The 16,187-nt window shown below is 33.4% G+C and overlaps 1 protein-coding gene across 4 annotated transcripts; it reads right to left on the bottom strand.

Annotated features, from left to right (window-relative positions):
• Window positions 1-3,293: 3,293 nt before the first annotated feature.
• On the bottom strand, window positions 3,294-15,831 carry LOC138706677 (serine/threonine-protein kinase Nek8-like). Of its 4 annotated transcripts, none has more exons than XM_069836242.1 (6): window positions 15,557-15,831; window positions 15,186-15,273; window positions 14,374-14,544; window positions 12,102-12,265; window positions 9,642-9,792; window positions 3,294-4,225 (listed from the first exon to the last, which is right to left on the bottom strand). In XM_069836242.1, the coding sequence occupies exons 1-6, from the start codon at window positions 15,601-15,603 to the stop codon at window positions 3,989-3,991; spliced, it is 858 nt and encodes a 285-aa protein (XP_069692343.1). In that variant the 5' UTR covers window positions 15,604-15,831; the 3' UTR covers window positions 3,294-3,988. The 4 variants fall into 4 exon arrangements, with proteins under 4 accessions (XP_069692343.1, XP_069692342.1, XP_069692345.1 ...); XM_069836241.1 differs by having other exon boundaries at window positions 3,294-4,228; window positions 15,557-15,829; XM_069836245.1 differs by lacking the exon at window positions 3,294-4,225 and adding an exon at window positions 4,246-4,569.
• Window positions 15,832-16,187: the final 356 nt, after the last annotated feature.

Genomic DNA, 16,187 nt, shown 5'->3' with positions numbered 1-16,187 from the left:
ATGAGGGCAGAAATCATCTTCTCCTTTGTAGAACAATCCATTTTTTGCATTCGTCTTTTGCAAATTGACCACAAGTTCTCAATGGGGTTGATGTCAGGTGAGTTGCCTGGCCAGGGGAGTACCTGAATATTCTTGTTGAAGAATTCTGTAGTTTTTCGAGACGTATGGCATGGTGCCAGGTCTTGTTGGAACACACCTCTGCCATCCGGAAATGATTTTTGCAGTTGGGGTACGATTCTGGTTTCCAATAAGTGAATATATTTGTCAGAATTCATCATTCCCTTGATATGTATTAATGCTCCAAGCCCTTCATGTGTAAAACAACCCCAAAACATTACTTTAGGGGGGTATTTGGGTGCTTGTTGGAGATGAGCTGCTGTTACTTTTTCAGATCCTTTCCATACGTAAGAAACACGGTGGCCGTGGACCTCGAAATGAGACTCATCAGAAAAAAAGTACATTTTTCCAGTCATTCACTGTCCAGTGTTGATGTAATTTTGCCCACATTAAGGGTTTTTTGCACATAACAAGGGTTAGCAGTTGCTTCTTAATAGGCTTACGAGCCCTTCGTCCAGCTTCCAAAAGTCTACGCCGCACTGTTGTGACGTGAATATTCGCCCTAGTGGTAGCCATTAACTCGCGGGTTAAGTCGACAGCAGTTAGTCTAGGATTTAATTTACTTTTCCTAACAATTAAACGATCATCTGCATGTGAAGTCTTCCTTTTCCGGTCACAGTTTCCTTTTTTCTGGGGTGTGATGGATCCAGTCTCCCTGTATCGTTTTATGATCGAATTAACAGTAGCCAAACCGATGTGACATTCTGCAGCAATTTGCCTCTGTGTCATAGAAGAATGCTCTGCTAATGTTATAATTTTAGACCGTTTTCGTGGAGTTGTATCCATTTGTGAAGACGACAGAATGTACACAGGATTGCAGTATTAGGTCTTCAACACAACTGAAATACTTATAAGTACAAAACGACAGGCAAAATGTCACATATTATAAAAAAAATAATGACAGACCTTCAACAATGGAATTACACGTACTACAGATGTCAATTAAAGCGGTATGAGCAGCTGTGAGGCCAACAATGACAGAAAATGTAAAAATATGTCGTGTTGGGATTAATTTGCACGCTACTGTATAATATTCCTTAATATTAGTTTGTGTTACTACCTGAAATAACCTGTCATCAACAATAGTGTTTGTGGCTTTATTCTCTTCAGCTCTAATCAGCAATAACAACAATCCAAGTTGCCGGGCGATGATAGAAAACAAAAGATGTGAAAGAAATGAATGAGATGTGTAAACAAATTAATACTCTATCAAATTTAAGTGTCATAATGTACTGATCCCATTTGAAATTTCAGTGATGCTGGGGAGGGGGGAGGGGGGAGTTAAGGGGTGAAACCTAAAATGCAATTAATACTGGTTTTAAATTTCCCCTCATTATCTAAATTGATGTGTTTTTTTTTTTTTTTTTGTTTAAATTTAATTTAATTGAAATAAATACTTATTTTGACTGGGAAGTTTTGAAATAAAAGCCTGATATATTGGATTGATGCATAAGTAGCCTATGTAGCATAAATAAATACTTGGTTGCTATGGGAACATGGACAGCAGATGAATGAAAGTACAGAAAAATGCTACGAACTTATGCTTCAATCTAATATATTTATAAATTACTGAATATAAAACAGCTGTATTATTCAAGCTTTATTTTCATGTTCATTGTTATATTCTGTATTACATCTAGATTAAAATAAAAGAGTATTTATGAAACTTGACAAAAATGTACACATTTCTCATAGTGGTATAATATTACAAGAAGGCTACATAATGTGTTTAATTAGCACAACTCAAAATTAGTATCCACATGCTTTCAGTAGCATTCTTTACAGCTTGTCCATATGGAGTCACAATATAAAATAAACATCTCTTATGTTACAAGACGCATTTTGCATCAGAGAATAGTAATGTAAGAACATCATATCCATGCGTGTAATAGCACACTTCCTCTTCCCCCCCCCCCCGCCCTGTTGGCAAATCTATACTAATAATAAATCTGTAGCCGAAATTTTTCTGGTAATTTTCGATTTTCCAAAAATAATTGGTCCTAACATATATAATTAACCACCCTGAAACCGAAAATCGCTTTTTTGAAATTTTTGTTTGTATGTCTGTCTGTATGTTTGTTACTTTTCACGCGATAATGGCTGAACCGATTTCGATGAAAATTGGAATATAAATTAAGTTCGTTGTAACTTACATTATAGGCTATATGGCATTCAAAATACGTTATTTAAAAGGGGGGTTATAAGGGGGCCTGAATTAAATAAATCGAAATATCTCGCTTATTATTGATTTTTGTGAAATATGTTACATAACAAAAGTTTCTTTAAAAATGATTTCTGATAAGTTTTATTCTTTGAAAAATTTTGATAGGACTGATATTTAATGAGATAAATGAGTTTTAAAATTAAAATAACTGCCATCTAAGGCGGTGTATTGAAATAAAAAACAAATGACTTCGTCTATAAGGGGCCTTGGACACAACAATCGAAAGCTATTAAACATAGCCTACAGACAATGTTTCTGTGTTTGTATGGTAATATCGGAAGCTAAATTAACCGATTTGTATAATTAATTATTATTTCATCATTGGAAAGTGTAGTTTTTCTGGATAGACATAATGCTATAATGTTATTACAGTAACGTGTGAGTGATTTGAGGACAGGTAAGATTAAAATAGCTTCTTATGCACAGAAAACTTGATAGGTTATTCTGTATATTCATTTCCTGTATTTCTTATAATAATGTTTATGAACATATTCATTTTTATCTCAGAGAATTAACGAACAACGAGAGTGTATTGATTTAGTATGCAGTAATAGTACGTTAGCTTAGCAATCCATTATTTTATAATTCAAATTTTAACTATGCCCAATTGAATCGCGTTAAAATACATAAAATACATATGCAATAAATGCAATGCAAAAAAATTGGGTAATGAGCCAAGCAGATTATGTTGCGCTGTTGTAAAAGCTGTTCCTCCTGAGATTCAAGAGCTCCCACAACAAATTAAAAACTTTCTAATTCGAGTACATCCGTAATCAACACACTTTTTCATAATATAATATAATATAATATAAACATAATAATAAATCTGTAGCAAAAATTTTTCTGTTAATCTTCGCTTTTCCAAAAATAATTGGTAATAACAATTAAGAAACATGTTAAAGGAATTGTCATTGCACCAAATGAGTGGTCTCTGGATCAAAATGATCGCATTTTAATATTTTAAATACAATTTAAATTAAGTAACATATTAAACGATTTATCCTTCTATCAAACATGAATGTTCCCTCGATCAAATGTCCTATTTTAATTATGTAATTACTTTATATTTATTTCTAACGGGTGCAGCGGAGCGCACGGGTACGGCTAGTATTAAATAAAATTTGTGTGGTTATTGTGTCTAGCATTAAAAATATACATTAAACTATGCAGTATGTACCATTACATCATATCGCATTTCAGAGCAGAAATTATCAATTAAATTAGTCAGTCTATAAATACATTTAAATTAGATAAGCCAAAATGCTACTCTTACACATACCACCAGTTCATATATTTTGAAGTTTCACAGATTGGTACTCCATAGAGAATCTGATAACGCATCGTTATTGAATGGTACTAAAAAAAACAATTTATGTGCGACCGTTATATTGAAATATGTTGCAGCTATTATACACATAAACACGTATAAATGTGCCTTATTGCTTACATAGAGTTTGTTAAAATTAGAAATTAATAAAATACTCTAAAGTTATAAAAACTTAAACTACAGAAGGCAGAGGTCATCACCTTATTTGTAAGTATCTGAGTTTATATTCCACCACCATGACTAAGGCAGTGTAATATCAGACAAGTGTGGACGAATACAAGCATAATAAATTATCGGAGACAGTTTGTTTTCGTAAGAACTTAATTAGAGTTAGAGAATGTAGATTGGCAGGCAATCAGTCCAATGTTCAGTGGTAGTTTTAGGCACATTTCTGCAACTGCTATGTCGGCCATAATCATTTCTGTTGTTGGGCGTTGAGCAGGATCCACACTTAATAGCCGGTCCAGCAAAGATCTGAGATGGCGTCCATATTTTTCAGCATTTGGTCGTGAATATTGGCATTGAAGAATCTTCCTGACAACTGATCCTAAAGCCTCCTGCTAATAATACAAAAGGAATTACTTTTGTATAATACAGAATCTCTTTTAATAGTACATTATGCAACGAGCCTATAATGAAGGTAATTAAGAAGTGAGTATGGATATTTATGAAACGAGTGCACGCGAGTTTCATAATTTTCATACGAGCTTCTTAATTACCATTATAGGCGACTTTCATACGACTTTTTATGCTCGACCATATTTCTAACTTGATATTATTAATTTTCTTTGTATCTGACCTTGACCAATGTCCCATATGTTGTGAGATGTGCGCAGACGCGAAAGTATTGATTTTTTCCGAGGAACAGATGTCCACATTGACCTTGCTAGGCCATAAGAACCTACAGAGATAACACTGAAATTAAATTAGACATTGAAAAACGAGATGACAAATTGAATTTATTTGAATATTATTTACAATTAACGCTAATTATTATAGTAACAGAACATAACCTTCTGCGACAGTATTGGATTTCCAGCCTCCGTGACTTTTCACTAATTCTCTTTCGATTGCATATCCGAGAATAATCGATACTTTCGGTTTTATAACGATAGAAAGCTGACCTGTCATTGGCTGAACAGTTGTAACCTGAGTCGTCATTGGCTGAAAGACCTGACCTTTAATGAGTAGGTGTACTTTAATGACATGCATTAAAGGTCTGCTACCAGGTGTATAATTACTACATTTCGGCATGGTCGAGCATAAAGATTTTTATAAATGAAGGAGTCTAGAATTCTGTAATTCTGAACAGTGGAATATAGAGAATACTTTCATATATAAGTTAATTCAAGTTTATAGATGTGGCAGATTATAGGTATAAAGCCTCTTCTTTGGGAATCTGTGGTTCCAAGGCAAAAGCAATATGTCAGTTTTTGGCGAAAATGAGATTTTGTGCATCCTGATGGTATCTTTATTGCAGCAAAAGACGACATGTGTATCGATCTCATTTTTCTCCCTAACCCGTTGGTATGAAACATGATTGTTATGATTTTACACAGTCGTTCAAACTTTAAATGCTCATTTCTGAGAAACTGCAAGAACTGACACATCACATGTTACTAAATCTACATATTACTCTGTGAAAAGATTTATTAAATCTACATACTTAGACTTCAACAAACAAAATTTGATAATACAATCACAAGGGAAAAAATGGAACTCACTGCATCATAATCCACAGTTGATTCCCGATTTACCACGAAAATCGTCTGTAGCTGCATTTAGATTGGCAACAGGCCATGATTGTTTGGCCAAACACCTGCATAGAATTGGAATATATCAGTCCCCTAACTTACACTGAAGTGGAAAAGAAGTTAAAGGAGGTTATCCAAGAGCAGGTGGTGTTAAAATCTATAGTTAAAAAATGGGAAGATGATAATAGAATTAATAACATTGTAATTTATGGTGTTGAAGAGTGCAATCATGAAAAAGGAATTGATACTGGTTACGTGGTGTTAGAATTATTAACTAAGTATTTCAGTCTAAACTTGGACATAAGTGCGATAAATAACGCGTATAGAGTAGGTAAGGGAAATAAAAGACCAATTATTGTGAAATTGAACAGTTACTTTATCAAAGGACACATCATTGCCAATACGCATCAACTCAAAGGCACAAATATATTCATACAAAATGACTTTGCAAAAGAAATTAGAGAGAAACGAAAGAAGTTAATTCCAATATTAAAAGAAGCTCGAGGGAAAGGATTTAGGGCAACTTTAGTAAAAGATAAAATGAAGATAAACGGAAACATAGTTAACGTAGAGTCCTTAAATAATCAAAACATTGAGGATTTATTCAGTTGCGGTAACAAGAACAGAAATAAGGAAATAGAGACTTGTGGAAATAGAGCATCATCGACACCACACGTAAACAGAAGAAGTGCATCACGAAACAGAAAGTCTAGAAGCGTAGAGAGGACTAATAAGAATAGTAACTCATCAAGTGGGCAGAAGAAATCAGAAATAACAAATAGAAGAATTGGTGAGCTTACGGGAGTGAATGATATTAGAGCATACCTAAGTAAACTAGAGAACACTGTTTTCACAGACCCCTTTAGAAGAAAGAAGAGTGAAGAAGGAAAACCTAGTATGGAAGAAGATGCTGGAACCAGTGTAGATGCTGTTTGGGGAACTGAGGCACAGACTGAGAGAACGACCAGTGAGGGTAGGCTGAGGCGCGCAAGTGAAAACTCAACAAGGAGAAGCGATTGTGGATCAACCGGCAAAGTCAGCGAAAGTGAAGATCAATTTATAAGAATGCCACATGCCGTTGGTAGTCCGGGGTGCGCGAGAGGAAGTGCTACAATATGGAGGAACTGTGCGTTACCGACCGATGGAGTAGGAGAAGGTGACGAACAGTTATTAAGAGGTAAATTAACAAATAGAAACTCTATCAGAAATAAAGTAGATTCAATCAAAACTATAGATACTGAACGAAACTACCTACTAAGAGATAGGCATCAGCAAACACTAAATTTTCCTAAAATTAGAAACACTTATTATTAATTAAATTAGATAAGCAGACAGGTTTTGAATATAAGATAGAATTACGTCAAGATTTTAAAATAATAAAAATTGAAAATAGAGAATTAAGGCAGTTATTAATGTATTCAGATAGCTATATTATTTAGTAAAGGTTCAGAAGATAATTTTGACTTTATAAATTGCTTTACTAATATGTCTTAATTTCAATAATAATGCATTTATAATAAATTTAGTAGGCATTATAATAGTAATGAATTGATAATGAGTACATGCGACACAATAATGAAACTAAATTGAGGTTGATTATGTAAACAACTTGTCAAGTTTGTTTTTAAGCAGGTATGCGGTAGTCTTCATCGAAGTTACGCAAACGTTTCTGCTGACAAGGAAATATTGTAAGAAATAAAGACAACCTACATATAGAATGTATCGAGTCAGCTAATTCAGGTTCATGACTTACAATATGTCGACATCTGATCACCTAATTGGAATAATAAGTTATTATTAAAGTAAGATCTAAATAATTACAATTAAATTGTGAAAAGGAGCAGATAAAATAAGGTTTAATGTCTTAATGGTTATCACGATTGGTTTAAACATGCACTAAAACCAGACGTAAGTGCAAGTTTGAACCAATAAATTATCGAGATTTGCAATAAAATAATGAGTCTAGGAAATTGTATATTTAGTATGTAGAACTACATTTGTTTATAGATCTTTTGTTATATTATTAAGTTTTGTACTTGTGAACTATATCAATAAATCAATATGTCAATGTCAGTCCCCTAACTGCCCATTGTGCAACTCAAACCAAGAAATGGATTCGGAACACCTCAAAATCTGTGCTTTAGTGGCTGACCATGATAATATCTTTGAAAAATATTGGAGTGCAAGAGGTCAAATCACTTTATTGTCAAACGCCTGGCATTAAAAAACAACAACATTTTGCCTTGGAGCGACAGAAATATGCTGAACATTATTCTTAACCCTGCAAATTAAGGTTGCTATTTCATTATTTTATGTTTTGTTGTTTATCCCTCACAGTAGTGAATATCCCATGTGTGGCGAAACTCTCAATATTTGCCAGAGTTACTGGTATATTTGATAGATTAGATTAATAGTCCACAGAAAAAAAAAAAGTAGGAATTTTGTTAAAATAGGAGTTAAGCCTAATTTGTTTTTTTCCTCTGAACATTCAGAATTGCAGTCATTCTTCATAATATAGTAGTATGAACAGTAGTTTTTGACCAATATCCTGCACCGTTTGTGCATGAAAAACAAAAGAAAGTATATAACATATCCTCAGATCAAAAACTAAAAATTACATTTGTTCAGATCAAATTTCCGCATATTGGGAATTAAGTAGTTTTCCCAAAATACGTTATGAAATGTTTCATATAAAACAATCTTTTGTCTCAGAAAGGGAATAATGAGCAAAATCGTATTAAACTTTTTTGTTTTTGATATCTCAAAGAATAACCCCCTGAAATTAATGACATAGACGATTTAGCTCTGGTGGCATCCTCAGAAGATGAATTACAACATTCAATTTTTAATTTTAACAAAATTGGAATTAAATATGATATGAAAATCAATAAAGAAAAAACTAAAATTATGGCCTTCTGCGGAAAATACCCTGTGCCTAGCAAAATATGTTTAGATTCAAAAATATTAGAAAGGATAAATTATTTTACATATCTCGGATACACATTATCTTTTTTCGATGAAGTAGACATTTCACAGAAAATTTCTAAATACACCAAAACAATGGGAATAATTAACACCATTATGAAACCTTCCCTAGTACAAAGGCATACTCGAATTTGCCTTTACAAGACCTTGGCGAGACCTGAACTTTGTTACGGCAGTGAGGCATGGACATTGAGGAAGAAAGACGAAAGCAGAATAACAGCTAATGAAATGAAATTTATGAGATATACAGCGGGATATACGAAATGGGATCACAAATGCAATGAAGATGTAATGGAAGAATTACAACTAGAACCTGTAATTAATCACGTAAAACATTATCAGAACAACTGGATAAATCATCTGCATCGCATGCATAGAGATAGAATCCCAAAAGTCATGCTCCACTATCGTCCAAACGGGAAGAGATCTCTCGGTCGTCCAAAGAAGCGCTGGATTGAAAATTCAACTGTGAGATCGTAACAGGCCGTTTGGCCTAATACTTGAAGGGAAGAAGAAGAAGAAGAATTAATGACATTACTTAATGGTATATTGGCGAAAATTTAAAAGTGCCAACACAATGCTGGATGATTGCCAATGCATTTTTTTTTCTCCCATAGTTTTGCATAAATTTATTTACCCCTCAAAAGGATAGATGATATTGATATATCCAGATATGATTTCCAAATAGATGAATGATCGTTGCTGTGTACCAAATACTCCATGATATAGGATCTCTTCATCCTAGAAGTACTAATGAACCTAAATATATTATGGTATTTTTTCTTGTGTAAAATGTAACTCCGAAGATTGAGAAATTTTTTGCTTAATGTGGTTCAGTATATTATTATTCCTGAAAATATTTGCACGTATACTCCTAACACCTTGTGCAGTATGTAGTGATTCATTTTTTGTGCAACCCCAGGGTTAAATTTCCAGTGCGCGAGATTTGTGGTGAATAAAACAGCTGTGGGAAGTAATCTGTGAGTACTTCAGCTTCCATTGTCAACATTCCATAATTCCTTTGTTATAGACATGTAATTTTTTATTATCTCTGAAATACTTCTTATAGCTTTAAAAAGAATGCTCTTGTACAGAATGTGTTTCCCTAGGTATACTGATGGTTTAAATTGAACAAGCAAGTACTAACTATTTCACTTGCAGAATTATAACTTCTCCGGATTAAGAATTGAGTTTTTGAGATTATAAAGAGAAATGTTTGTGCATCTATACTTACCTGTGCTCCAAATGCCTTCTCCAGGGTCATAATTTCACACAGTATACACCCCAAGGCCCAGATATCACAGCCTTTGCCATAAGAATGCCCTTCACAAAGTTCTGGTGCTAGGTAGCATGGCGTTCCCAAAATTGAGGAAAGTTTAGTCTTGCTATATGAAAACATGATCAGAAAATGATTTGTCATTATAATATTATTATTAGGAAACGGATTTCTAGGTGCTAAAAAAAGAAAGATTTAGGACTTTATAAAATTCAATTTAGGACTTTTAGGACCTTAAAATATAAAATTACTATAAATAACTTAATTTTAGTAAATACAGTAGAACTTGGTTATAGTGACCTCGTTTTATGCGACACCTTGCCTATAACGTCAAATATTCTGTGGTCCCAACTAATTCCCCATAAGACATATGCTTTCCTACCTTGCTTAATACGACAAACGCATATGCGTCTACCTCGCATATAACGTTATTTTCAACCTTAGTTTGGAATAAGATTTTCTAAGAACCAAAGTATTTTAAGAAATATTGTGTTGAAATCTGACCCTGACAAATTCTTTACAGTCTCCTTCTGTCATAGACCTCTGGAATGCAGGCGGATTCCCCACCCCATTGTAACCTGCCCGAATTCATGTGGTATTAGATCAGTTTAGACAGGAAGTTTTCAGTAAGTGCACGCATTTTAACGCAGTATGGCCACTAGAAGAAGTGAGTGACGCTTTAGAAGTCATTAGAATTATGAACATGTTCTATGAAGCTAGGGAAGGGAGCAGTGAAATTGCAACTGAAATTATGAACACAGAACGTAATTTAGCCCTAGAAAGTGTGTATTGGGCAAGTAGAAGACAACAGAGTAAAATGACTGATTACTTCACTTCTAAGTAAAGTAGTTTGGTGAGTACTGAACTAACTGTTTTAATACAGGATACTGTATTTATAATTGTAAGCCTACGTGTATTTTATTATGTTCATTTTAGGCTTAAAAGTCAATACATAAATCTAAAATAAGTCTAATTAAGTTTGTTATTTTTCATTTTCCCCCTCACTAGATTGATAATGTGAATCTCGGTTACTACGACACTCGTTTATAACAACATAATGTTTAAGGTGCCTTGGATGTCGTTATAACCAAGTTCTACTGTATTCAATTTTAGGTGTAGGTGGAATTTATGCATGAAGAACTGGTGCTGACATTGTGTGCTACTGGTGGAAGAGACTGATTGCTGATTGGTCAGTTTCATTTTGCATAACGGGGGTGCATTGAGGCAAAAAATAATAATTTGTAAACTCTCGCCTAACAAACAACTTACCCCCCTTTTATGCTAATTTTGGTTCCAGGAAATTAGATAGAAACTTCTCTCTCCTTGTAAAACCAGTCCAATGTGGAACGAACTTTCCAAACCAATGTCTGTCTATAAGGGAATTTTTCTTTTTTGCATTTTAAATAGAATTTTTGTAGTGTTTGGACATTTTCGCATTTTTAGTACCAATATTTTTATTTTATATATTTGCAAAATACTAAAAAGGCACTTTTTGGGCACAAACATAGGTTGTAGGCATTTATAGGAGTTTATTTAGGCATTTTAGGTCCTGAAGAATTTTAATAGGGGGATCCTGTGTACATGAAACATAGAGATATCTGAATAACATATGTCTAGGACGTTGTAAACAAAACAGGTACAGAACTAGAAATCTGTTCCTTTGTTATTATAGAATTAAAAATTCATAAGCAATCACACAAAATTAAAATTTGATGGTTGCCTAAACATACCCATTAAATACAACACCTAAGAGTGTAATATTTATTTATGATACAAGTTCGTAAAGGTTCTCTTTTGACATGAGTGTAAAGTTTTTGAATTGAGGCAAAGCCGAGTTTCACAAACACACGAGGGCCAAAAAAATAGCTTTACGAATATGTATCATACAATGTTTTTCCTACGACAGCACAGATTTACATTAAATAAATATTTTAAGTTGAAGAAGCTATAAGATCACGATGTCATGGCAATTTAAACTCATAACCATTAAGAAATAAGTATCCATGGAATTACAGCCTGTTTTATTCATGATCATGATTTCATGGCCATCTAAACTGGCCATAATTAACAAAGCGTTTAAGAAAAGTTGAATGTTACATCTTGTTGCAATGAGTACTACAGATGTAACTTCAGAATAATATGGGCTAAAATGTAAATATAAATTTATTACTTATTTGTGTTACATGTAATATTTGTCATGAAGTATCAAGGTAATGTATCAATTTCGTTCTGAATGATGTTTGTACATTGAATATTGAATTTTCTTTGACAGTACGTAAAATGATATTACTTACATTTTTACGCACTAACGTTTTAATAGTTCACTTTACTCACTGTTTAACTTTGGGTAAAATGCAACTTTATACACTATCATAGAAAAGCAACAAATGTAGCAGCAATAATAATACATTACATTACCTTTCAAGCATTTTAGAGAGGCCAAAATCAGCAATCTTGAAAACTGTATGAATTCCTACTGCATGAAGAAGAATGTTAGAAGGCTTCAGATCTCTGTGAAGTATGTCAGCTTTGTGAACGTGATGCAGTCCTAACACCAGCTGGCTGAATAGGTACACCACTTCCTGAATAATTAGAAAACAATCATTATTTTATTTAACTGCCTCCTTTTGAAATTAATATTTTATGAGCAATAAAGGAGGCTACAAAACGAGATGGAATCATAAATAATATAGAGAGAACACATTATAATAACTTCAGTTACGTGTTTTGAAAAACATCATTATTATGGCCAGGAAGTTCATGCCCTAAAAACCTAATAAGTATGCCTTTAAAAACCTTAAAATATGCCAATAAATATACACTAATAAAATTCCATATTTCATGATATTTCGCTAATAAATAAGTTTAATAAATAATAATAAGAAACAATAAATGTAATTATATTGTAGGTCAAACTAGACGAGATTAAACTTATATTTATTGTTGAGAAAAAATATATTTTTAAATTTACTTCTTTTATGGTTTATGTATGGACAGTATAGAAGAATATGTTCCAGATCTTCATCATGATTATTACACCACAGACAAGTAGGATTATCGGAAATGTGAAATTGGTGTAGGTACAATTGAGTGACAATGTGACCTGTTCTGGCTCTTGTTAAAAATGTTTGAACATGTCTGGGCAAGTTTTTGTACATTTCCAGGTCATTTGGTTTCTTTTGAACGGACTGTAAAATTTTTCCTTTGTCAGAAGAGAGCCAATTGTTGATCCATAAGTTATAAAATGAGACCTTACTGAAGCAGAGGCACTGGATAGAGATATCACTTGCCCTGCAATATATATTGACTGCACCCCAACTCTGGCTACTAGCAACAGGCATCTATAATGAACACAGATCAAAATACCCCTCATTTTTCATGAAGAACAAGAACTGAAAAGACTACAGTGAACTATAGTGGACTTTATGTTGTCAGCAAACAGCTGGATACATTAAGAAGATTGATTGATTATTGTTGAATATTAATATTTGAGGAGAAAAATTCGCTCCGGTGCCGGGGATCGAACCCGGGTCCTTGGTTCTATGTACCAAGCGCTCTGACCATTGAGCTACGCCAAATTCAATCCACAGCACTGGACCGAACTTTCCTCCTTCAATGCTTCCCTTTGTGGCCTGACTCCAAGTTAGGCATATATGTTGACGTATATGTCCAATGTCAACTGCCATTATACTAGGAGCGCACTCAGCTGAGTGACTTGTTTGGCCTAATCTCCACTTAAATTGATACAAAGACTAGGTTTTTTCCTACAAGTATAGGGTCTTCCAATAAGTGTGTCCTACTTTTAACATATAACAGCTGCCGTGTTTATGAAGCTATAGCAGTCATATTTTTCCCATAGTTACAGTTGTTGACAAATAATGATGAATGTTACACCATTCCACAATGTGTAGAAATCATTAAAATCTATTATTAAAAAAAAGTCATCCATTCACCAGGCATTCAGTGTATTACGTGAAGTATATCGTGTGTGTAAGATACCGGGCTATGACAAGGGATTATTTTTGGCCTCAATTGTAAGGTGTGGACCTCAGAAACGTCTGGTTTCAGCACGATAGTGCCACATGTCATACTGCTCACGAAACAGTCAACCTTTTGAGAGAGAAGGCTTCATCATTTCACATTGTGGTAATGTTAACTGGCATCTGAGATCATGTGATTTAACGTTGTTGGATTACTTCTTATGGGGTTGTGTTAAATAACAGGTTTATGGCAACAAGCCAGAAACAGTTAATGAAGCCACAGTGAGCATTTAACTGGCGTTCTCTTGTATATGTAATGGCATTAAGTGTGCTTCAAAATAATAGTAATTAAATAAATAAACCTCTTTCGTTTATACAATTTATTTCATTTTAAAAGTGTGACACTCTTATTGGAATACTCTTTATAAAAACAAAGATTTTTACATCAAATAATGAATACACTGTAGAAATACATTACAGTAATTTTGCCTTAATTGCAGAACACCAATTAACATAATAAGAATGAAGAAAAAAATTCATTTCACAATTATTAATGACAGTAGTTATTTCATAGATTATTGTTAAGAATGCTCTGTTCTTTTCCTAGCTTTATCTGCATGAAGTAAGTAGGGTGTAGTGAAGATGTAACTTTGTTAAAAATAATTTCAATTTTTCTAAATGTACATTTCTTGCAGAAACTTTATCCTTACCATTTCTGCTATTAATACTCCTTTTCTTTTATCTATATACTCCTTAAGAGTTCCTCCTTGTGCATATTCCATAACAATGTGAAGACTTCTGTCATCTACAAAGCAGTTGTAGAAATGAATTATGTTAGGATGGTTGAGTCGTGACATCATCTCAGCTTCCCTGTAAGTAGTCTTTTGGAAGAATGATCACATAATTATTAAACGGACTATAATAATGTAGGCCAATCATTTATTTGAAATTTTTGCAAAGTTTAATAAATTTAACTTATATTTATATTATATAATCTAAAATATTTCACGTGTCTGTGTATGTGTATCATCGTCGCCGTACATGTGACTCATTGCTGGCACATTGGTTTTTTTTATCTGGGCAGCCAGGGTTCGAACCCTGGCCAGGTCGTGATGGACAAAGACGTTGAGATGAGTTTTTCAGGGTACTTCCGTTTCCCTCTACATTCTACTAACATCTCACTTTCCCCCTTATTTCACCTATCCACAACAAAAATAGGCTGGGGTGAAGTTTTGGGGATAGTAGGGGTATCATCCGAAGCTGATATAGGAAGGGTTTGGGGCTCTGGGCCCATGGGGTTATCGGGATACCCATATGGATATGACGCTCTTATGAGGGCTGAGGCAGGATGGCCTACCTGTCAGCTTTGGTTTGGGTGTGCCTAAAACAGCTAATGGCTGTTGATTCAAAGAAATAAATGAATAATATGTAAATGTCTTTGAAATCACGGCATATTTTCGTTAAGGCCTACTACTGAAATATTCATTTTTGCATCATTTACGTATATTCCATTAAATCTTACCTTTTCTTCTTTTTCTGTTAAATACTCCAAAGAAATTTTCTTTATAATTACGAATTTTCCATCCGCTGCTTTATATAAATCAACAATACTGTAAAAAAAAATTATTATTTAATTTCGGAATATGTATGATAAGTCTTTCTTGTGTTAAATTTTAACGTAGGCCTACCTTGTTAACATGTTTCGACCTATTTTGGGTCATCTTCAGAACTGGTCGTTGTTGGTGTTAATGTATAATTATATAATTACTACAGGTACTTCCATTCCAATTCTAGAATTATTTTGTTTATTTATTTATTTTATATATATATATATATTTTTTTTTTTTTTTGATTACAACTCAGACTACATGTCTCAGTAGACATGACACTTACCCGAAAGATCCCCTACCAATTGCACTATAATGTTGATATGGTTCCATATTGTTATCCTGACTTCACATGCGATCTGGAAATGTCAGTCTACAATGATCGTCAGATCAAAAGGCGAGCCGATTTAGTGAACGCGTTTGCGCATAATTGACCACGTGACATGAATTAATCAGCTATGTGGCCTTTAAAAACATTTTTTTTTTACACAAGTCGACATTCGAAGTTATTATGCATCAAAGACAAACCCGAAAATGTTTTTAAATGCAAGTTAAATTCAAATTCAGCAAATATGTTATACTATTTTAGCTTCTATAGTAAACAGACAATAAATCTGAGAATAACTAGAAAGATGTATTTCTGTATGCGCAGGAACGTTCTGAACTGGACTACTTTCATAACTGACGAGTAGTATAGTTTTGCATTTTTGTAGAGAGATATAGAAAGTACAAATTTGAACAAAGTATTGTGCTTCTAACGTTAAAAATTGCATATTATTCTATCAGCATTTTTCATATTTATATGCCCGACTTAGATGCTTCAACTAGTTTTAGAAAATGAAAAATTATATAGGTTAGTTTAATTACTTTATGTTGGTAGGAAGAACTATAAAAGTATTTAATTTCTACAATGTTGG

Source organism: Periplaneta americana, chromosome 9, assembly GCF_040183065.1.
Source record: "Periplaneta americana isolate PAMFEO1 chromosome 9, P.americana_PAMFEO1_priV1, whole genome shotgun sequence".
In the NCBI taxonomy this organism is placed as follows: Eukaryota; Metazoa; Arthropoda; class Insecta; order Blattodea; family Blattidae; genus Periplaneta; species Periplaneta americana.
Note: the sequence above shows the minus strand (reverse complement) of the source record. Positions and strands in the feature narration are given on the sequence as shown.